We start from the raw sequence: 23,523 nt of genomic DNA, 5'->3' as shown, positions 1-23,523 counted from the left end.
AGATGAGTGGGTGCTCTGGAGCCAGGCTGGCAAAACCACAATTGACCAGTCTGCCCAGTCGAGTATACACTTCATAAATGTAACGCCATGATGTCAGTTTAAAACTCACAACCTTTGCCCAGTTCAGCCCAGTCCTCGTTTCTGTCAGTGAGCATATTACATTTGCTGAGTTCCCTCAGTTTCTCTTGTTCTTCTACATTCAAACACACCTACAGATGAATGAGGACACGGTGTGCTCCCCCCTCTGCACCACTCTCCCTTCCTTCACCTTATCCCTTCTCACACCTGCTCGCCTCCATTCCAACCTTATCCTCTTTTCTCACCCCTGCACCTCACCAACACTTCAGCTCAATTAGTCTCTTTTCCACTGCTCCTCTAGTCATCCTTAAACAGATTTAAGTCTTACTCTCATTCACTCCCTCCTTCCCTCTCCGGTTTCTGGCCTCATGCATCATGAAGGATATTTTCCAGTGTGACAGTCAGTTAGAAATGTGAATAAATATAGATCAGAAGCCTTAAAGACAACGTACGTGTAAGTGAGCACATATCAGGCCTAAACGCTGCAGACACGCCTCAGGGAGGGGTTTTGCCGAGTCATGATTTCTCTCGGTTTAAATCAGCAGCGTGGTGTGATTTACCTGCTTGCGAGCACGTCTCTTGTTTCAGGTCTTAAGGTTCGCAGGACTTTAATCTGACTAGCTTTCCTTGTTCTCCATTTTCGCTCTGTGGAAACCTGATCTCAACCTGAGTCATTTTCATATTCATCAATCTGTCATTATATATTTCAGGTAAAGAGGCAATGCTGTCATTTGTTGTATGCCTGGATTTGAAAATTGCACAAGAAATATAGCTTTCAATTGTGCATCGTTACTTCCCTCCCTTGGTCACACCACATACTATAATGACTCTCTGGGTGTGGTCAGGGAAATAACAGACTAACTCATATACATAACAGGTAAACTGTCCCATTTAATATTGCCTGCAGTGGAAAAATCCCTCAGTTCCCTTTGTAATTTTTGAAATGTTTACATCTGCTTTAATAAATAGTTAAACAATAACTTGATTGTCAGTATGTAATGAAATATCACCTGCAGTGACCACACCATAAAGATGATCTACCAACAGTTTTTCTTTTGACTTTATGGAAAACAGGTTTGCTGTTTTAGTCACATTTAGCTGTCTTCGACATAAAGCCACAAGAGGAAGATATTTTCGGGTAAAAGGTAAGGCGAACGCCTTACTATATGCTTTTCACACCTAACAAGGGAACCTAGTGGAATATTTAACTGTTAGATATTTCATGCTATTTTATGCCAAATATTCAAAATTTCTAAAGCTTCAAACCACCTAATTTTATTTTGCCTTTCTTGACAACCAGAAATCCACCTAACAGACACAGAAGAACTGTTGGATAAAGCTATTTATCGAGGACTAACTACCCCCGAAAATTCAGCATAAGAATTTGTTCACTCCAAAGTAGTGCATGTGTCTAGAATCAGAAAGAGATTGCACAAATCTGATTTGCAAGGTGGTCCAGTGATTAACACTTTTGCCTCACACCAAGAAAGGTCTAAGTTCAAACCTATAGTGGGTTAACCCTAACCCCTAATGTCCAAATATCCCCCCAAAAGGCCATGGGATGGCAAGGTCCCAAGTTGATCTGATAATCTTTTGCATTCTCCTGTGTCTTTGACTCGGATATTAATCGCAATGCTCAAAATCCAGCAAAGCACAAAGACCAGTCATGCTGATCATGACATGTTGCACCAGTTAAAAGTAAATAAAAGGAGCACCAGAGCAGTCTTCCGTTGAGTGTGATATTTTTCTTTCATTCTGCAATGGTGTGATTCGATTGCATCATCAGTATATGATGTGATATCGATAGATTTCACTGTTTTCACAAACACTCCTTACAGATAAAGTTCCCCATTCAGATTTACTTATCTTCCTTTTTGGGGAAACGTGAAAAGAAAGTTTGATTTGCCTGTTTTCCAACCACACACATGTACACACATGTCAGCTGCTTTTACACACCTTTTTTTTTTGCTTTCAGTTTACCTGACTGTTGTTTTTTGGTGTGGTTAGAGTAATCAGGACCAATAATTTTATTGAATTCTGTCCATACTGTATAGGAATGTTTCTTGTTTGTTAAGCTACTTTAAGACTGACCTATGAATCATTCAATAAGAAAAAGAAAATGAAAATGTGTTGCGTTTACCCACCACAGACCAATTTTAAATAGTTTTTTATGCACTTTGTTACCAGCAGCCTGTTGTAAAACCTGAATGTAGGAAAAATGCTAAATATAACAGCTTGGCAGGCATAAATGGTACCTTTGTTCCAACAAGTTGATTCTTAAACAGCAGAAATAGAAAAAAAAATCTAGCAAAGACCTGACACTGGACCTGAGAGATGCATCTGGCCCTTCAATCGATCCATCTGCTGTTCACTGAAGCCTCATCAGAAATCGCATCAGCGGAAGGGTGGCTGTCAAGAAGCCATTCCTAAGGGAAACAGGGAGAAAAGGATGAGATATACCAAACTACACAAGAACTGGAAAGAGAATAAGTGGCAACATCATTTGTCATCAATATGCATGGAGCAGATTGGAGGAGAAGTACAACAGTGAGTACAAGGCTTTGTAGTTGTTTGAGGCTGTTTTTCAGTCAATGGTGTTGGAGATCTTGTCAGAACTGATGGAATTATGAATGCAGAAAAGCATCTTCAGATTTTGATCCACCATTGGGAAAACATCTGATTGGCAACGATTCATGATTGCAAATACGCTGCTCATGGAGTAAACACTATTAGTCATGGATTGGCCTCCCCAGAGCCCGGACTTCAACATTATTGAAGCAGCGTGGGATTATCTCAACAGAGAACAGAATGAAAGCAGCCAACATCCAAAGAACAGCTTTAAATGTCGTCCAAGAAGCCTGGAGAATTATTCAATGACTAATGACATTCAAGCTTGTTAGAATTGCACAAACTCTTTTGCCTTGTATACTGTGTTTACATCTTTTCCCCACTTTTCTTGCAAAATATAAAGAAATGAGAGGTGACTTTTTTTGCACAGTACTGTATATTATCCATTTGTTGGTGAGATCATAGTTATAAACAACAAATTCCCCTCTGAGTCTTTTTATGAAACATATAAAAATCTGAAAAAGTTTAAATCATGTTAACATAATTCATCTGGACAATCTGGACAGGCAGCTAACTTGCTTGCTTCTTTCTGGGCTCATGTTAAATCACAGATTAGATGGTTTATGGCATTCTTGTGGGAGTTTTACCCAGTGAAGGGGGGCCCACAATTTACAGGGATTATATGGTGTGCTTTATATCTAGGTATGCACATAAAGAGCATGAGCCAGGGAGAGCAGAGCTTTTGCATGGCTGCATTAGCACCATGCAGGAGCTAATCCAGCAAGCAGCAAGCAATGGGGCTAAGTGGAACAGAGTTTTAAAACAAACACGTCCAAAGAGCCAAAAACTGCCACTTAATCTACATTCATAGGGGTTAGATTTGGTCCTAGAGATCAGCTGCTGCTGAAGGGTCACTGACTAATACATGCTCTTACAGCTAAACCTGCTCATTGTCCCCCCTTTTGGGTAAAAATTGAGACAAAATGGTTATTTGGAGAAGCTGAGCAAAAATAGACAGCCTACTTTTATTTGGAAGCTGCTGATATCAGGTTTGCTGTAAAACACATGCATAAAGTGTCAAAATACAAGCTGCATGTCCAAAAGTTCAAATTAAAAGGCAGAGTGGGGGAAAACAGGGTCTACAGGGGTAAACGGGAACTGTAGACCATGAGCCAAAAAAAAGGAAATCAGTTCCTAGGACTTTATTTCTAGGTAATGTTTTTGAGTTCCTAAAAAGGTCTTTCCAAGAAAAGTTGCTGTGGGGACTGTGGGGCCAATGAAAAGGTAGATCGATGATGCAGGTAAACAAGAATCTTTATTCCGTTCAATTTAACAAGTGGCAGCCAGTGATGTTGACTCAAGTAGATATCTGTGTAGCTGAAAGCTCACCTGCACCCCCCCCCCCCCCCCCCCCCCCCAATATAAAGACACAGTCAGATAATGATTGACTCCTTGTTTTGGAAGTATGGAAGTATTCCTTGTCGTCATTGAGGATTTGCTTGTTAATGCCTAACAGTTGCAGAGAGCTGAGCAGAAGGGATGCAGTGTTTCTTCGAATCAATGAAATATGATCCAGGAAGGCTGATTTACGTAATAGATTCATGCGTTTAAAGGTTTATCAGATGCCAAAGCACTACATCGTATAATAAAAAACGATTAGGAAGGATTTTACACGCTAACTTGAAAGTGATTATGGCAACAATCATTATACAGCAACCATAAAGCCCACTGCGTCAGCACATCTCCCCCATCAATACAGTGATTGGCGGTGGGTTGGCGGCTTTATTCAGTAGTCCAAATGTTGATGTAGTGAAATGAATGCGAAGCAATCGATGCGCTCCATGACTACGCCTGTAAAACAGTAAAATAAAAGTAAAAATCAGATCTGATTTAAGTTCGGCCAGGCTGAACCTCTGGATCGCTTCAAGCGTGGCTGCTATTTTTAGGTGGCTCTTTTTAAACTTGCAAGTGTGCATTTGCATGCACCTCCAGCTTGTGCAGATAGTGAACATAAACCTGATGTCATCTGACCTTCATGTCAGGGATGACAGCCCAGTATCTGACTATGACCTAAAAGCTAAACGGGGGGTCGGCTTTTGAGAAGGGGATATTTGGTGCAACGAATTGAACTGTGGGCATGTTCCACTCTTCTGTTGTATGCTGGCAGTCAGCAGATTTTGGTCCCTACCTGCTCTACTCACATGATTCATTTCACTATAACTCACTATGTCATTTTCTCCTAATTGAAATTCAAGTACGAGGTCACTGTTTCGACATGCTGGAGGAAATCCAGTGCACATCTGCAGGTGTGTGAGTGCAAGCAGCCAGAGCAGACTTCCGTGGAGTGATTTAAAAATAACAGCAGAGCTTAAAATGGTCCAGTGGTGCACCAACAGACAATCTTGAGTGGGACAGTGGCTAAATTTAAACAAGGTATGCATGATCACACCAACTACTGCAGAGTGAGTATAATGTATCCCAGATTTGTCTCACCATAACCTGCATAAAAAAGCACATTTATCTTGCCTTTACTGTTAATCACACAAATCAACACAAATTAAGTGTCATTCTCTTCTGCGCTCTGATAGACAGTTGGAGGAATGAATTATTTGATGTCCTGCAGAATTTGTACATTTGCTCACTTCAAAATAAATGAACAGTCTGCAATTTTTATGGTAGTTTCATTTTTAATGTAAAGAGACAGAATATCAACCAAAACCCCAGAAAAACACCTTACGTAAAACTCTCACACTGACTTGCATGTCACTGAGCGAGATAAGTATTTGGTCTCTGTAATCTCTTTAATCAGAGATTCAGACACGGCTTGGGAGAAAGTGTTGTGGTCAGGTGAAACATAAATGCAGCTCTTTGGCATCAACGACCTGCCGTGTCAGAAATGCAGAGTACGACCCAAAGAACACCATCCCCGCTGTCAAACACGGAGGTGGAAACATTATGGTTTGGGCTGTTTTTCCTGCTAAGGCTACAGGACAATTTTACTGCATTGAGGGTCCATCCATCTATCCATTTTCTTCCGCTTATCCAGGGCCAGGTCGCACGGGCAGCAGCCCAAGCAGAGAAGCCCAGACCTCCCTCTCCCCAGCCACCTCCTCCAGCTTATCCGGGGGAACACCAAGGCGTTCCCAGGCCATTCGAGAGACATAATCTCTCCAGCGTGTCCAGTGTGTCCTGGGCTTCCTCCCGGTGGGACATGCCCAGAAAACCTCGCCCAGGATGCATCCTCGTCAGATGCCCGAACCACCTCAACTGGCTCCTTTCGATGTGGAGGAGCAGCGGTTCTACACTGAGCCCCTCCTGAATGGCTGAACTTCTCACCCTATCTCTAAGGGAGAGGCCAGTCACCCTTAGGAAGAAACCCATTTCTGCTGCTTGTAATGGCGATCTCGTGCTTTCGGTCACTACCCACAGCTCGTGACCATAGGTGAGGGTAGTGGCGTAGATTGACCGGTAAATTGAGAGCTTCACTTCACTCAGCTCTCTCTTCACCACAACAGACCGGTACAGCGGCTGCAGTGGTGTGGACGCTGTACTGGCACCAATCCGTCTGTCGATCTCCCGCTCCCTTCTCCCATCACTCGTGAACAAGACCTCGAAATACTTAAACTCCTCCACTTGGGGCAGGGTCTCGTCCCTGACCCGGAGTGGGCCAATGGACCATAAATTATTGGATGAGAACCTTGTTCCTTTAGCTAGAACACTGAAGATGGGTCTGGAAGGGTCTTCCAGCAAAACAATAAAAAAACAAAACAAAAAAGTGGCCAAGAAGAAGCACATTAAAGTTGTGGAATGGCCCAGCCAGAAAAAAATGTGGTGGGAGCTGAAGCTTAGAGAGTTTCTGTAAAGAGGAGTGGGCCAACATCCCTCCTTAGACGTGTACAAACCTGGTGACCAACTACAAGAAACTCTCTCTACCATTAAATATTAGAGACTGTTCATTTCTTTGGAAGTGAGCACAACTTACAAATTCAGCAGTGAATTGAATAATTACTTCCCCACTGCAGCCGTCTATACTCAGATTTAACAAATGAAGATATTGCATGGTGCTTTAAGGTGGCATTTTATTCATTGAACTGAATATCGGTCTCTCATAAAAAATATATATATTTATGTGCAGGAGTTTCTTATTCGTCTCTTCGGCTTTCTTTCATTATTATTAGATGTGCGAATGTCACTTTGCCGCACAAAAACAGAAGAACACCGCTGCCCAATTAAATTTCCGAAAAACACAGCATTCACAACACAGCAACCCTTTTCTTATTTTTTATAAAACAATATGATTTGAAAATAAATATGCTTTACTGTTTACACAGACAAAGAAAACATGTTAATAGTGAAGAAGAGACAAAGGGATCTAATAATTAGGGCTCTAAGATTGATGGCAGAAAGATGCAGATTGTTATCCAGATTTGAAAACGGTGGTAGTGTTGTAGTATTGTATACTGAGCTGCGAGCAGTAGTTTTTTATATTTGCATCTTGGGCCGTGTACAAAACAAACGTCCGCTACTTACTTAAATACTTAAATACTTACTTCACACAGATGTATCCCATTCAATCACTCATACAGACATTAACTCTTACACACACACACACACACACACAAGTTGAAATTCTACAGAGTACCCACGCCCTTAGATGAGACGGGTTGAAAAGGAGGAGGTGTTATCAGTACAAATGATCTATTTGGGAATGTTAAAATCATTTATGATTTTTTTGTTGTTGCTTATTTTGCTTCGTAGAAACGAGAGTAGCCATCAGTGACCTTACACATGGGGAGATAGGACAGCCACAGGTACATAACACTGCATACATAAATAGACCAAATTAAATATGGGTAGACTGAATACTGAAAAATACTCTATAACATAAATTATCTAGAATGAACTATTAGAGAGAGATATTAACTATGTACAGGTTTAGAGAAGCTGTATAATCACTGGATTCTGTATTGAGTTCAACATTGAAGAAAACTACGTCGACAGTTGACAGACTCCTGAAACAATGCAAACAAAAATAATTTAAAAAGCAGTACTCTTTCGTGAGGCACAGTTTTCAAATGGAATCAATCATACAGTGGTTTTCTTGTAGGACATAGCAATACATACAAACTCTATATCGATGACCAGTATCCCTTTAAAAGTATATGGCACTTCAGAGTCTCCTCTGATCACAGACGTGACCCATGTAAGCACAGGTCAGTGCTGCAAAGTCTTCAGAGGGAAGGAAGTGATATCACGAGGAGAAAAAAGGCAAAACGTCGTCTGAGAAAGGTCCATCCATCGCTTAAAAAAAAAAAAAAGACACCCACGTCCTCTTCAGTCCTGCCTGCTGTTTTAGCAGTTAAATATATATTAGATTGAGAGGTTTCGCATGTTATGATTGAAACACAACCACAGTAGACTCGTATCCAGTGGAGTAATTGTACACAATGATCTGACGATAAGACTACACCTGCACTGCAAGCCTGCTAGAAATGCAAAACCACATAGCTCCTATTTTGCTTTTAGACGAATCATGGGCTTAGTTATTACAGTAGCAGCAACAATTCTGTATATTCTTTTTTTTCTCTCTTTAAATGTGGTCTATGTACACACAGATATACAGTGGGAGGAAATTTCAGTTCAGTCCTTCTTTTTGTTCTGTTTCGGTCCATGGGGAATGCTTTCCACAGAAAAGAAGAGCTTACAGTTCAAAGGTCAAAAAGTGCGTGCTGTGAAGTATCTCTAATATGTTCCTTCATCTTGTACATCTGGTGCCCCCACTTCTCTCATCTTCTTGGCTTGTCACATCTAAACAAGAAGAAAGAGAAATGATCATAAGCGCAATAAATGTTTATAGGGAACAGCAAAATCAGCCTATTTTTAATTCTTTTGTCTTGCTCACACAAATGCAGGCAAGGTGGCATTTATTTGGAGATAACTTATCTCATAAACTCCCCTTCCAGTTCTCCATCTATGCCCTACTGTACTATAAGCTGTTCCGATTCATTCACCTCTCAGTACTATCTGGGGATCTGTCTGGCCCAGTAGGCCTACCCCAAACCCCATATGCTGTCACATCTACATAAGGGTGTGGTCCCAGCTAGTGAATTAATAATTAAGTCAATTTGCCGCTTGGTCCTGGGCAAGCAGGGATGCAGCTTTTTGAAATAATCATAGTTTAAAACAATGAAAAGGGCATTGAAACAAATTTCTGCAGACTGCAGACTTTGCCAGTTCAACATATATTTATCCAGAAACTGCAGTTCCTCAAATGACCCAAAATTCCTCACTTGAACCTTCAAATTGGTAGTACGCAAACCGGTTACTGGCATCTCAGTTGCTATAAATGCAGTCTATGATTTTATGTACTGTTTTTGCATTTAAAAGACTGTAAGACTACAAGAAACAGCATACAATTTTGTATACAAACCATGTTCCAGTGCTAGTACATTAGATTACAGTAGTTTATAGTTGTACTAGAAGCTATAGTAGTCACGCGACTGAATATGAAGAGAACCTGCAAAAGCCTCCATAGTGGAGTCTAACAGGGATGTTGTGACTAGAGCCTGTTTGCTACCGATGTCATCTGACCGAACTATATTTGGATCTTAAGTTGGTTGCATTACTATAAATTCCACACAGGTTTTCCGTTTAGTCCAACAAATGGGTGAACCACTTTGCCGATGTTACTTACTTGCAGGTCCTCTCGTTGAGCTCTAGCTGGCGTTCTTTACAGTATTCGTCTGTGTGTTTGCAGGAGCACCGGCAGGTTGCAGGGTCCTGTACAAACAAACGCTTTCTCCTCTCTGAGCACTGATCACAACACGGCTCACAAACACTGGACAGACAACACAAGGAGATGGGGAGGAAGAAGGAAAGGCAGATTATCACAGTGCACCGTTATCACCCATAAGAAAGGTCACCCTTCGGTCAACCCTTTCATATGCTCCAGTTTGCTCCTCCGAGCCACTGCCAATTTGTGCATGTGACAGTTGTATAGTATTGCTCACAGGATCCCTCAGAGCAGGCAGAAAGTCAAGCAGTAGAAATAAACCTGCTCCCTACCCCCATCCTTGCCTAGCTGATTCGACCTCTCCTGAATGAACGATATGTGTTAGACATGCAGTTAGCGAAGCTCGAGACCAGTTCATGCATCACAAAGCAATATATGGCTTTAAAGTGCGGGTCAGTGACAGCGCACTTCTCACTGTCACTCTAAACTCGTGATAAAGAAGACTCGAGGGTCTGTTTGATGCACTGTTAGGAAAGATTTCATTTTATTGAAGGAAAGCCGAGGACTAGGTTTCCCACAGAGAGACATGAAATCAAAACAAAGGCTGAAAGTCATCTGAATTACAATTCTCAGCAGGTGTGAAGCCCCAGATACTTCATTGACATCTTAATATACAAATTACAAGTGAAAATACAGACAGGAATCTCTTCACAGTATGAACACTGAAGAAACATGATCTCGTTATATTACTTTTGAATAAAATATTAGTTTTTTATGGTTTCAGACACAAAAGCAGGCAAACAAAGAAATAAAAAAACAGTCCTTGCTAAACAATTTGCTGAAAAAAAAGCAATAGATAGCATCACTCATATCTTCACATAACATGAAAAGTACCAGCATTAACCACAGGACAGCAAAAAAACCAAACAAAAAACTGTTTGTAAAGATGAAAAGAACAAAGTGGGGAAAGGAGACGGGTACGAGACACAGCAAAGCAGCACAGACTCAACACTGAAGACGGGACTATGATTACAACCCTGGTGATCCCAGCACAGATACCAGAACAGTATGAGCCGGTTGGCAAAGCCATGCTGGTGGATCTGAGATCAGTGTCAGTAGACAGGAGGTTCATGTTACAGCTAGCAGCTGATCTAAGATCTGTTTATTTGAACTCCTTTAAACGTGGACATTATCAATAATAAAAAGAGCTATCTGACAAGAAGCCACAGCCAATTTGAACCCTAGGTTTTTGTCGGTTTTATGATACAATGCTGTATCTCGTCTCGAACATCAGTCAACCATTGCCTCGGTTATATTACTAGGAGATTAGTTGGAGATTTTGAGGTTAATGTTTATTCCTTGCAAGTTGGTATGTGGTCTGAAGTACCCCCTAGTTATCACTCAAAATTTAACTGAAGCTACCTTCGCAAAACACATCGGCAAACAGGGCATAGTCTAATATCCTGAACATAGACTGTAGATAAAAGGTGGACACAGCCAATAGGAATTACCCATTCGTTAGCAAAGACTTCTTTTTTGCCATCGCGGTTTGTTCAAACGAGCGAGGAACGGATCTGACTAAGAAGCTGGATAGCTAAAAATTCCCCTGCTGGCCAGAAGAAAGAATACAGGTTTGAAAAACTTCCACAGTGGAAGTTCCTGAAACCTAAAAACTGTGTATGTCTTTTATATACAGTCTAAGATTCTGAATATTTAGGACATGGATGACAAGACAAAGTTTGGACACCACACGGAAGCAACATGCTAATCGATAGGGCCGATAAGCAAATTAAATGGTACAAATTAAAAGGGGCAAAATAACTCCTCCCAGATTAGCTTAATTATAAGAAGCGCAACACTCAGGTGCAGGTAGGTGGAGAAGGCAGAGCTGACATACGCATCATGAATTGTATTTTCAGGGTTTTTCTTTCGTTTTCTCTTTTGGCCTTTATTCTTGCCTGTCCGGGATTTTCTGCAAGAGAGACAGGAGAACAAGGCAGAGAGATGCCTGAGAGACTGATGAGAGTGACGTGCTTAAATCTCTGAATGATAATTGCTTAAGCCAACATGAATTGATCGCAATGTTTTTGGTTTTTAAAAAAATATGTATATCATTTTATTAGCTAAGAGTTTTCATTTTTGTTACTGATTGGCTTATATGGGATTCTAACTTCACACAAGGCTCTCTGGACCCAATTAATACGATGAGATATGATGTGAAATGAATGAGCGTAGTGAGAAAGTAACTCCATCATGAGTTAAATGACCTACAAATAACGCTTTTAGAAAGCAAGACAACAACTTATATCCTCTTTCTCAAAAAACAGCCAGAGTAAAGCAGCTCACTGTGTGAATATGATTAATATCGCATATTCCGAGACTAAGTTCCTTCACTGCCCAAAACTGGGCTCAAAAGATATGTATATATGTTTAAATAATAAGTACAATGACTCTGCAGAGAGTGAAAGCATATTGTTCTTTGTAGGTTATGGTGGGTGGAAGTTTCCCAGATGATCTGAATACAAAAAAAATTGGACTTTACCAAAACCGCATCTTTTAGTCTATTCGGGCCAACTCTTTATCACTGACTCGACTTGTTACAAACTGCAGCACAATGAGAACAGGCCAGTGTGTGCTTACAAAGCATGCACCTGGTGTATAGGCTGGATTTCATATGCATTATTTATAACGAGCTGAGTCAGATATAATTCCGCTGCACAAGGTATATTTAATTATGCTGGAAACTTTTTGTTAGTTAGACGTAACAGCAAAAACATGATTACAAGTATCTATTGGTATTTATGGCTAGCATATATACAGTACATTAATTCTACTTTCTAAGTAAGAAAAAATACAAAATATTATAAATATTAGGAGGAATAAGAAATAAATAGAAGTGTTGCAATTGTATCATGCACAGAAGACGTGATACAACTGCAGTGTCAGACTCACAGTGATGTGAAAAAGAAAGTTTTAACAGGACTCTATGTAGTCCTGGTAAAAACTAAGTGCACCCCATGATACAAGAGCTTGTCGAACAATTTTTAGCAGCAATATCTTAAAGCGGTTATTTTCTGTAAGACTTTCAGTCTCACACATCGTTCTGGAGAAATTTTGGTCCACTTTTCTTCACAGCGATTCTCCAGTTCATCCATGTTTGCGGGAATTCATTTATGCACAGCTCCAATGCCCCTCCACAGGATTTCGATCAGGTTGAGGTCTGACTAGGCCATTGCAGCACCTTTCCTTTTAAAGCCATTCTGTTGGAGATTTGACTTGTTGTATGACCCAGTTAGGACCAAGCTTTGGTTGTCGGACAGATGGCCTCACACGGTCTCTAGAATACTTTGGTATATAGAGGTGTTCATGGCCGACTCAATGACTGCAAGGTGCCCAGGTCCTTTGGCTAGAAAACAAACCCAAATTATCATCCCTCTACCACTGTGGCTGATAGTCGATATAAGATGCTTTTGCCGATATGTTGTGCTTGTTTTCCCCAAATGTGGTGCTGTGCATTATGGCCAAACGTCTCCACTTTGGTCTCATCTGTCCAAAGGACATCGTTCCAGAAGTCTTGTGGTTTGTTCAGATGCAACTTTGCAGACCTAAGCCGTGCTGCCATTGTCTTTTTAGAGTGAAGATGCTTTTTCCTGGCAGCCTTCCAAACAAGCCATACATTTAACATGCTAACTGAGGCCTGTAGAGTCTGTAGTTTCTCTGAGCATTGCAGGGTCAGACCTTGGGTTGAGCTGACTCGGACGTCCACTCCTGGGAAGATTGTGGCATTGTGTTAACACACAGCTGAATGTTCCAGACCAGAAAACTGCCAAAACTTTACTTTTAAAGAGATATTAATTAATCGATTATCAATTAATTGATAATCAGCAAATGTACTCGATTAAATTATTAGCAGTTAACCAAGTACATTTCATTATCAGCGCTTGGCTGCTATTTACTCTTTTAATCATTGTGGAAGCAAAAAGGGTGTACTTAGTTTTTCACAGGACCGTATAAAGTCCCGTGAAAACTTCATTTTTCACAGAGCTGTATAGTCCTGTGACCTCAGGTCATATCAAAGCACATAACCTGATGTCACTCCATTATTCAGTCACATAGGTGCTTTTTTTAAACTTATGTTCAGTGGGTGACCTTAAAAATAAAGTTGCCCTCTTTTTAGTATGACAGATGTTTTTCTTGAAGGTTTTGCTGCTGTTGGTAGTGCAGTCTGTCAAAGAATTTTAGATTTTTAGACTATTATTAGAATTGGATTCTCATTTGACTGAATCTTTCCTTATTTTACACGTCTCTTTCCACATGTGTCCACTCTGCACTTGACACCTAGCTACCTTATTGATGGGCAAACCAAATTTCATTTTATGAAAATGACTGGGAAGGAAGGCTGCAGCCATGCTAGCAGCACATTTAGGTTTAACTTTAGCACAGCAGTGCTTTGAGCTAAATGCAACATCAGCATGGTAACTTGCTCACAATGACAATGCTAACATGTTGATGTGTAGCTAGGTAAAAGGCTATTTAGCCTTGGTTTAGTGTATTAGCATGATAACATTTGCCAATTAGCACTATGCCCAGCCGCGGCTGGTGGTGGTATGTTGTTAGTTTTGCAAATACGTATTCATAATCCAAAGCGGGTGATATTGATGGCGCTTTATGAATGATTGGAAGGGATCAAATTATTTTCTGCAGACCATCACCACTCAATGGATGTGTGCAACATTCAAGACTGTCCACCCACTAGTTGTTTTTTCCCCACCTAAACATGAATGTAATAGAGAACAAGTTGGGGGATAACCAAAGTCATGATTAATATTGAAACGATCACTGTTTTCTTGTACAAAATGCGCTAATAATTGTAGAGAATTTTTAGTTCAGGGAAAACTGCGGATGGACTGGCAAACTGAAAAGAATCTGTCATTGCTATCACTGTGAGCATGGCTAAAAATAACATTTTGATTCAGGGATGTATCTGGATCACAGACTGCAGAAGTCATAAATGGGGCTAACTAAGCCCCATTTAGGACTGATTGATAAATACAGCATCTAGGTCTGTGTAACAGAATGAAGCAGACGTGTTTCAAATGTAAAATCCACACAATTTCCGCAGAGACGTTGATAATTAACTAATTTCACAACCTCAACATAATGAGTCATCCTAACAGACTTTGAGACTCTTGCCTTAGAGAGGTTAGCCAACATGAATCAAAATATCAGAAACAAGAACATGAACTGTTACCCTAAAGTAACACCCCACCAAAGCCACACTTGCAAAAACAGTTAAAGCAAAGTTCAAGAAGATCACGCAGCTACCCCTTATCTATATGACAGACGACCTGACATAAAACCAAAACAACAACCCCACAATGGAAAAATATCAACGGCTACTCACAGAAAGAGGATTAAAGAGTTTAATGACCCTTAGCACACTGACTTCTGTAGTATTCAAAGGGAGGCCCTCTTAAGATAGGACTATAAACACAAAAGTTTAACAGATCTTCAAAAACACTGTTATCTATATCAGAGGAGTCAGAAACCAAAGTTGCAGAAGTCAAGTGGCATCTACACAGCAGAGACGAGGGAGACGAATGCAGATGAGATAGAAAAGGTGGGAAAGGTGTAAAGGACAGGTTTGCAAGTGCAATGAACTCATCAAGTGTCACTCATTGACCTGAGCGGGATTAGCTGGTATTCCCAATGTTTATTATCTGACAGCAGCATGTTAATTTGTGCTCACTATAGGACGATCTCATGTTGCTTGTTCACTGAGGTTTTGATGACATGTTATTGCTTTTGGCTTTTCTATCTGTGTTTTTGTCTTTCTTTTTTTATATTAAAGAAAGAAAAAAGGAGGAAGTGGGAGTGGGAAAATAACAGGCACATCATTTATGTTCAAAAGGGACTATAGTATAATTTGGGAAGGCTGAGAGTTGCAGACAAATGATTGTTTGTTGGCAAGGCAAAACCGGAAAAAGATCAAATCTCAAGTCCCTATTGTTTTCCACCCAAATCACAATCTCCATGCAGAAAGAGCGCTGTACTCACTTTTCTTTCTTTTCTGTCACTTCATTCTTTAACCTGAAAGGCAGAAACAAAACAACATGACATTAGATCACAGCATGCAACTGTATCCCGGTAAACAGATGCTTATCAAGATCATCAGGGACTCGGGGCTTATTATCATCATGGGTGGAATCACATGAATCTTTTCACATCACATTGCGTCACCGTCCTTTACCAGAACCTATGATAAATCTAGTTTCTTTTCAAGTATCTGGCATCTGCAACTGGCAAGTGAATTCAATTTATTGGGAAATTTTGCAGTTCTTGGATTATATTCATTGATGGATCCACACAAAACACATACACACAACTACAAACACATTTTGACAGGTTTGCTTCACTTCCCAGCCAATAACAGTGTGGAGTTGCTGGCATATCTGGAGGCAATAGTTATTCCAAAGTCTTAGGAAACAATGTTTCCTGCAAGGTAATAGACCACTTGCCAAGTTTCTGCTTTACATAGTAGTACAGCAAGTCTGCACAGGATGGAGAACGCATGACAGTATATGTGTTTACATATACTGTACATTAGGATACAAATTCTTTACTTCAAGTAGCAACACAGTAAAACTACCCAATTACAAGCTAAACGTCTAGTTTTAATTTAAAAGTTGAGTAGTTACAAGAACAAAACTGTACTAAAGCCAACCCTATACTGGAGGATAGACCCTTTAAATACTTACACTGGGTTATAGCTAGAGTTCATACTGCCATATAGCTAAAGTGTTTTAAGCACCAGTCACAAAAACACAAAGTATAGGACTGAGCAGCTTTTTTCCAGAGGGGTCTGCCTCTCCAAACCAGGGGCATGCTGATCAGGTTTTTAGAGTAGGTATGTCTGTACCTGTAGGTTATAAATATGCTGGCAAAGCTTTCTCATTTACATATGTCTGAATTCTACTGGTCAATCACATCAAATGCAGTCAGTCCAAGTGGTGAGCATTTGCTAAAATGTAGCGTCAGCACCATCAGCGATTGTTCAGTGACAATGTAGCTTTTGATGTGCAGTCATAAACAATGACCCACTGATGTAAAAAGAGATCTAGGTGCAGATGATTCCCAGAAGGGTTGTAAACTTAACAAAACCAAAAGCTATCAACCAACCCTTTAATGTACAATGTATATATATATATATATACATTGTACATTAAAGGGTTGGTTGATAGCTTTTGGTTAAGTTTACAACCCTTCTGGGAATTTCCCAGCAACTTAATAGCTATAAAGCAGTTCCTGTAATAGTTAAGTCATAATTTTAAAATAGGACTAAATGGATTCATAGCACCATCTAAATTTTTATAAAGGTGTCTTAAAGGTTTATAGCTTCAAGTAAATGGTGAACTAGGACGTCACTGCTGCAGACATGCAGAACTAATTCCCTGTGGATATTTTGCCCAAATTCGGAAGTTTGATGGACAAGTGGCTTCAACGTGAGATACAGTTTAAAAAAAAAGAAGAGCTATTCAACTCGGCCTTTGGCCAATACTCATACTTGCAATGTTTGCTTTATTGTCAGGGTTTCCTGAAACGTGGGAGGATTAGTAAACCTTGACGCTCTGTCAAGGTTTACTAATTCATGACACAGAGCTCAAATCTGCCATCATAATGTCACGAGTATGGAAAACTACACATGTCCAACAAGAAACAGCAAAAAAGGTGACAAGAAAAAGTGATTATATAGTGTTTGTTGATGCTAGGCCACAAGAGGGACATCATTTGATGTTGATAATGTTACTTGTTTCACCTATTTCTGCCAGTCAAAGCAAAACAGCAAACTGACTGGATCCGTGGTAATTTCAGTCACAGTTAACCTTGTCTCTGGGCAGTCTGTGAGAGGGTCCAGAGACAACTTGTGAACCATCAAACCTAAGACAAGGCCACATCTAAATATAACACTGAATAAAAGCCTCTGAATAGAAGCCATATATACCTAGTTTCCACTGATGCAGAGCCTTTGCATACATGGCAGAAGCTGGGGTAATTTGCACAGGGAAGGGTCTGAGATGGACAGAATCTGCAGTGCACATCGTTCGAACAATAATACAGTGCTGTTTTTGCAGCACCATATTGCCCCAGTAAAATGCAAAATGCCACTTTATAACACTTATCTCACAGACCTATATCTAAACTATGGACCGAGGAGCGACCTCCATGTCGCAATTGCAAACAATGCTTTAGAGGGCATTGTACTCGATGGAACCAAGATGAATGTAAGCAGCATTGTGAATGTCTGCTGTGATGTGTTCAAACCTGCTCGGGTCTTTTTAGAATCAGCGAAGTGAAAGAAGCAAAGATAAGATATGGATTTAGGTGATACACATCTGGTGAATGTGTCAGATGAAAACTTCAAACAATAACTTCACATGGCGTGCTTGGCCAACTTCCACTCTGCTCCACAAAGGCACGTTGATTTGCCTGCAGTGATGTTTGGCTGTGCTTTGTGTGGATGTGAGTATGTGTGTGTGTGTGTGTGTGTTCAGGGTTTCTTACCTACACTCGCATGCGCTGTGTTCTGTAAAACTCATGAAAATATCATTTTTTTGCCTCCTGGGATTAATTCTTTTAATCTGTAAAAGAAAGAGAAAAATAAGAAATACACGTTGGTGTGTCGTATTTCTAAATATCCAGTGTCCTTCATTGTTCCTCAAGTTAAAGTCAGGGTAGTAATATAATAGAAAAGGCAGATCCGAATGGATCCAAATGCACAGCTTTTGCATGCTACAATAGGGTTCAGTGCTCAAAGGTCACACCTAAGCAGCCTTTGAGCTATGTGCACTTGGACAGGCTGAAGGGGCTTTTTTATGCTAAGTACCATGAGGGCCCTGGGCTGGTCGGACAGACACTTGTAAAGCCTGTGCACCTTCTTAGCTTGACGTTTGGGCAAAAATAAACTGAATAAGTGTCCATATTTAGGATACAGACATATCCTTCTTTGGCATAACTGCCAAAGAAGAAAAAACAATATAAAAACACAAGTATTACTGCTCCAAATAACGTTGCTGACCTCCATTGTAACGTTATAAGTGGATGTCGGCGTGCACTGCAGCATCTCGTCGTTGCAGCAGCCGGCACAGCGTGTTAAAACGACGCATGACGGGATGAAGATGTGCTCCACCTCATCTGGATACTCCTGCAGAATTTCCACCAAAAGCTCCCGAGGTTGACACAAACTCTTGTTGTACACCTCCATCAGAGGGATCACTGGGAGACAGAGTAACAGTGCACACAGTTAGAAAATGGCAGAGGAGCCATAGTATAAGTGAGTCACTCCTGAACACACACACCTAAATGGAGATGTGAATAAAGAAAATTGGCAGGCTCACAACAAACACTATACACATAAACATGCACACACACGTTTTATGTTGTATTATTCCATCGAGTAGCGCTCGGTGTCTACCATCAAATACAGACTGGACTGACCTACTTTTACACACTTATGTAATTCCTCACTGAAATTAACAAGTACTCCTCTATGTTGTGTTTCCAACCCCTTTCACTTTTCACTTCAGGAGTGACGTTACCAACCCTCCAGCTTCACCAAAGGCCTCTCAGATAGACTCAAGAACCCCTTCATCAACACCAGCTCTTGTTTATTTGAGCTAATTAGATCCGGACTACTCTCAGCTTACCAATTAATCTGTGCAATTACTTTTAGCTTACCATTCATCGTTTAGAGAACAGTATCAACTTTTTTACCCATATTGGCTTACTTTTTCAGCTGTTCATTTGCCCATCTCACCTCTAAATCACAGTATTAACAGTTTATCTGTTACTTTATGTTAACAAACCCTATCCACATATGTGTGACCCTCAAATGTATTTACCACCCCTTCATATGTCAGTCAGCGATATCCTTCAGTCTCATTGGTAGTCTTTACCGCTATTGCCATCTACAGGTCAAACTTTTAGGTTATTATCTCAGCATCTTTCCAAATATCCATGTTAACTATAGAAGTATCCCCTAGGGTAGATGCACCCTGACTCGGAGTCACTGCTGTCTGACGTCATCACCTGCACTGAATATTCTCTGGTCTTGAATGTCACCCAATTTTTTGTATCCATATTGCCTAAAGCTGTAAACTAATAGCCTGTTGTGTGCTTTTCACCTTCAGTCTATTTCCCCCCCACACACCAACCTCCCGTCACTGAGTCTTTGCAGGAGTTCTGCTCTTGAGAAAGATGTTAGCACACAGACCAGCAATACCTCCAGAACATCACTCAGAGCATTGCTGGACCTAAAACAACCCCAGTCTGAGAACCCTCTGGGAAGCCAAACCAAACATGCTGGGCCTGAGCAACATCACGAAGTTCAGCTTCTGATTGTCCAATTTATGTTGGGCAATGCTGGGATTGTGCAAAACTAAACTTAAGGCCAAGAGGGTGACATTCCTTTCTATAAAAGACTCTGGTCTCTATAACATTTCACCAGCTTAACCTCAAACGAGGAGGAATGCTGTTCAACATGAACGTGTCCAACGGTAAGATTTAGAGATGAAACAGCTCATTTTCTTTAGCTTAAAAAAAAAAAAAAAAAAAAAAAAGGAGAGTCATGGTCCCGGATGACTCTCCATAGGGTCAAATGACAATTTTGTCCACTAGGAGGCAATAATTTGCCTTTAATGTCAAGGTGAAATTCAAACCAGCCCTTTGTTTTATTGGCTTTTAGCCAACCAGGGAGTCCAGCACAGACTGTATTCCCACGGTGCCCTGTAGGACACCTACCGTTATGTGGACCTCTTTCTGTTTCCCTCGGTATGTGGGCACTCTGCAAGAAAAAAGAAATAAAAAAAGCACGCCGTTAGTTACAGTAGATTGTGCAAGAACTTAGCATAACCCTCTCCATGCCCCTTACTTATCCACAGTTGTGCCAAAGACATATTTACATTATGACATCGCTGTTGAAACATGAAAACCACACAAACATGCCTCTTATCACAGGCCAACCTACACACGGTATAGACTGCAATCACATTTTAAGGGTTTAAATATTCATAAGCTTTTAACACTAATAACAATAAGGTTCTATAGAACATCAGCTGTTCATCCGAGGGGTAGCAGTTTTTCAAAATAAAACACCCGAAGATACAATTCCTTAATCAGCCTGCTCCTAGTCTAATTATAACTTATATGTATATGTGGTGAGGGAGGCCGTATATGGGCAAATGTTTGATCGGAGGCACAGCGTGTCAAACCATCTGACCTAAGTTCAGCCACATTAACGTGACCAAACTTCATAAACTTCAGGATTGGCTGTTTAGTTTCAGTTACTAGACCTTTATTGTTGTGCTGCTCCACTGCCTCCAGGCAGCACGGATTAATAACCGCTGCCATTAAAGCCGGCAAGAATTTCAGCCTGCTACTTTCCCCTCACAGGGGGGTAGCTGTCACCACACCAGTTGGGCCACAAAGGATTTTTTTTTTTGGCAACTTTCCATTCGTTCGTTACGCACAATGCCGTCTCGTCTTCACACACGCGCGCGCGCACAACCCTTCCCTCTCCCATTTTTTTTTCACATAGGAGCACGCGCAACTCACGCAATATCTCACCAATGTTGCATGAGATACGGCCTGTGCCGAGTGAGCCGGCATTTGGCGATAAGAAACTCTTTTCTGTTTCTTAATGAAAGGAGAAAGGAGGAGGAAAGAGGAGGAGGAGGGGGAAAAGAAAAGAAAGAAAGGAGAGGAAAAAAATGAAGAAGGTCGGTTTGTTAGCAGGCCCCACCCCCTTCTGGTGGCGTGAGAGGGTCCAACCTTGTGGGCTGAGAGACCCCAGCCCCCCCCAAAAAGCGCACTATACATTAATGTATGGGTGTCAAGCTGCCAGCACCGGCTCTTAAACCGAGTGATGATACATGCCGGCTTATAGACGAGCATTTTAGCCTTCACCCGCGTGCAGTCCAGTGTTGATTGAGAGGCCTAACTGTCATTAAGTGATCCAGTTAGTTCAATGAACACTTCACCGGACTCCAGCCTGCTAGTGCTTTTATTATGCTGGGGCTGAGATGCTCGCGAGAGGAGCTGTGTTGCCGCCGGAAACCAAAAGGAAGCAATGGGCTCTTTTGAAAGTGGTGTTACAAGAAAGTCCAATCATGTTACAGGAAAACGCGCAGCCTCCTACTGAGGTTGTATTTTTTTTTCACCTTGAAACCTTTGCTCAAAGCCATACCAGCAGTTGATTAATGATTATATAAAAACGATTTACAGTGGGCACTAAAGCGCCATTACAATCCCGCCGCTAGATCGGCTGATTAATCTCGGTTTGAGGGGGATGACTAACGTTCGGTCACTACTGGAATCAAGGGTTGAATTCCAGTTTGAGAACTGGAGCCGCTTCTTGTAGCAGAAAAAGCCAGAATGCCGGTAGTGAACCTGCTCACAAGTCCTAAATCAGAATGGAGCCACTGCGCCTTTAAAGCGTAATAATATCTCCAAGGTGGTTTTTTAGAGCAGGCCTGCAGTCAGCCAACGCCAAACTTAAGATGATTTTTCTGCGTTTTAATAAAAGAAATAAACACTTAGCGTAGATTTACAGGATAAAAAGAAGGCTCGCAACACCCGCCGAGTGTGTGTGGGTTATGTTTATACAACGCCACTTTTGCGTAATGGCTGTTTAAATCTCCTCAAAAAAAAAAAAAAAAAAAAAAAAAAAAAGCCACAAAACATTTGAGCTTGTTTAAACACGAGCGGTGACCTAGCTAGAGGAAAGACAAGGACAAGCTACACATTAATGAGCAGTCCCTACATGGCTCAATAGATGTGATCTTTTTTTTTCTTTTAAATTTGTTCTCTATGGGTCAGTTTGCTGTCCGGGGACACTCACCTTGACAGCTGACAGCGTCAAAAATAATAGTGTCAAACTGTCAATAAAGTTCATGGTGTTTGAAATCCAATCCAAGGGGGCAGACGATCTTTGTTTAGAAAAAAATAAAATCAGCAGGCCAAATGTGGCTTTTTGTTCTCAAGCATGAAGTTCACAAGTACGACAATATACAAGAGGACCGGCTAAAACTTCTCTGAAAGGGCAGGAGGTTGTAAAAGCAAATCCATGCTGGTCCCAAGGATACAATCCTTCGCGTGTTAACTACTTCTTCTTTTTGTCTCAACTGTTGCCAATTATTTTCAAGATATCCAGAAACACGAGAATCCAAGATGCACAACGTCTCACATTGTTCCGCAGCAGATCTTTATTTTCTTGCAAGGGAGTAGCAATCCACATTACAGAAATAATCCCATGCTTGTTGAGCCAGGCGTCTCCAAGTGTCTGTCCATTTGAAACTTGAAGCCGTGGACGAGGATGATATTCAGTGGAAAAGAAAACCGCGGTGTCAGTTTAATCGTGGCGAGAAACTTTTGTCTCTTTAGCTCTGGCTGATTTATCTTTAACCCGGTATCATCACTCGGCTCTTGTCTTAGTGCGTCCTCTTCTGTCTGTCGTATAGTGTGGAGAGATCGCGGTACGAAGGAAGTGAATGATCTGGTAGGTGTGTCCTATAGAGCTCTGCGCTAATAGGAGCCCAGAATGCCCCCACCAAAAAAGAAAAAAAGTGATCTTATACATGTGTAATATTGCATATAGGCAAATAGGCAAGATTTACAAAGGGGTTATATATAAAATAGACACATGGTCAGTTTTATATCATTATATCTGCGTTGTTGTATCTGTCCTCTGTTCTACATTATGACCAATCCATCCCTTAAAATATCGTTGTAGAACTGTTATGTGACATTTCATGAAACTTCGTTTCCCCTCTTGGCCACAGCTGCCTTGAAAAATATATTTTAAAGTCGGTAAAACGCCTTCCATGTAAAAAAAAAAAAAAAGAATATGTAAAAGTCACTTTGGAAAAACAAACAAACAAAAAACAAAAAAACAAAACAAAAAACCCTGAATGAAGCTCCTACTGTGTGCCAGGTATGCTCTCTCTGGCTCAGAATGACTCGATATCAGTTTAGAGATATGGTTGATAGCTTATATGCAACAAGTCATTTACAGCAGCTTAAACACCGCTAATCGTTTTTAAAAAATATATTTTATTTTTAGTCGATTTTTAAAAATCATTTTTAAGGCA

General features: G+C 40.8%; 1 protein-coding gene across 3 annotated transcripts; it reads right to left on the bottom strand.

Moving 5' to 3' along the window:
* Positions 1 to 6,708: 6,708 nt before the first annotated feature.
* Positions 6,709 to 22,920, bottom strand: vegfab (vascular endothelial growth factor Ab). Of its 3 annotated transcripts, none has more exons than XM_085246354.1 (8): positions 22,620 to 22,920; positions 20,177 to 20,219; positions 18,456 to 18,652; positions 17,942 to 18,018; positions 15,437 to 15,469; positions 11,277 to 11,351; positions 9,341 to 9,484; positions 6,709 to 8,454 (listed from the first exon to the last, which is right to left on the bottom strand). In XM_085246354.1, exons 1-8 carry the CDS (start codon positions 22,668 to 22,670, stop codon positions 8,433 to 8,435), a joined length of 642 nt encoding a protein of 213 aa, XP_085102480.1. In that variant the 5' UTR covers positions 22,671 to 22,920; the 3' UTR covers positions 6,709 to 8,432. The 3 variants fall into 3 exon arrangements, with proteins under 3 accessions (XP_085102480.1, XP_085102479.1, XP_085102481.1); XM_085246353.1 differs by having other exon boundaries at positions 22,275 to 22,919; XM_085246355.1 differs by lacking the exon at positions 11,277 to 11,351 and having other exon boundaries at positions 22,275 to 22,917.
* Positions 22,921 to 23,523: the final 603 nt, after the last annotated feature.

This window comes from Mchenga conophoros, linkage group LG15 (genome assembly GCF_057382185.1).
Source record: "Mchenga conophoros isolate Kocher_MC1m ecotype Shallow Benthic linkage group LG15, M_conophoros_male_GT1.1, whole genome shotgun sequence".
NCBI lineage: Eukaryota > Metazoa > Chordata > Actinopteri > Cichliformes > Cichlidae > Mchenga > Mchenga conophoros.
The sequence above is the reverse complement of the archived record's forward strand: the minus strand, read 5'-3'. Positions and strand labels throughout refer to the sequence as shown.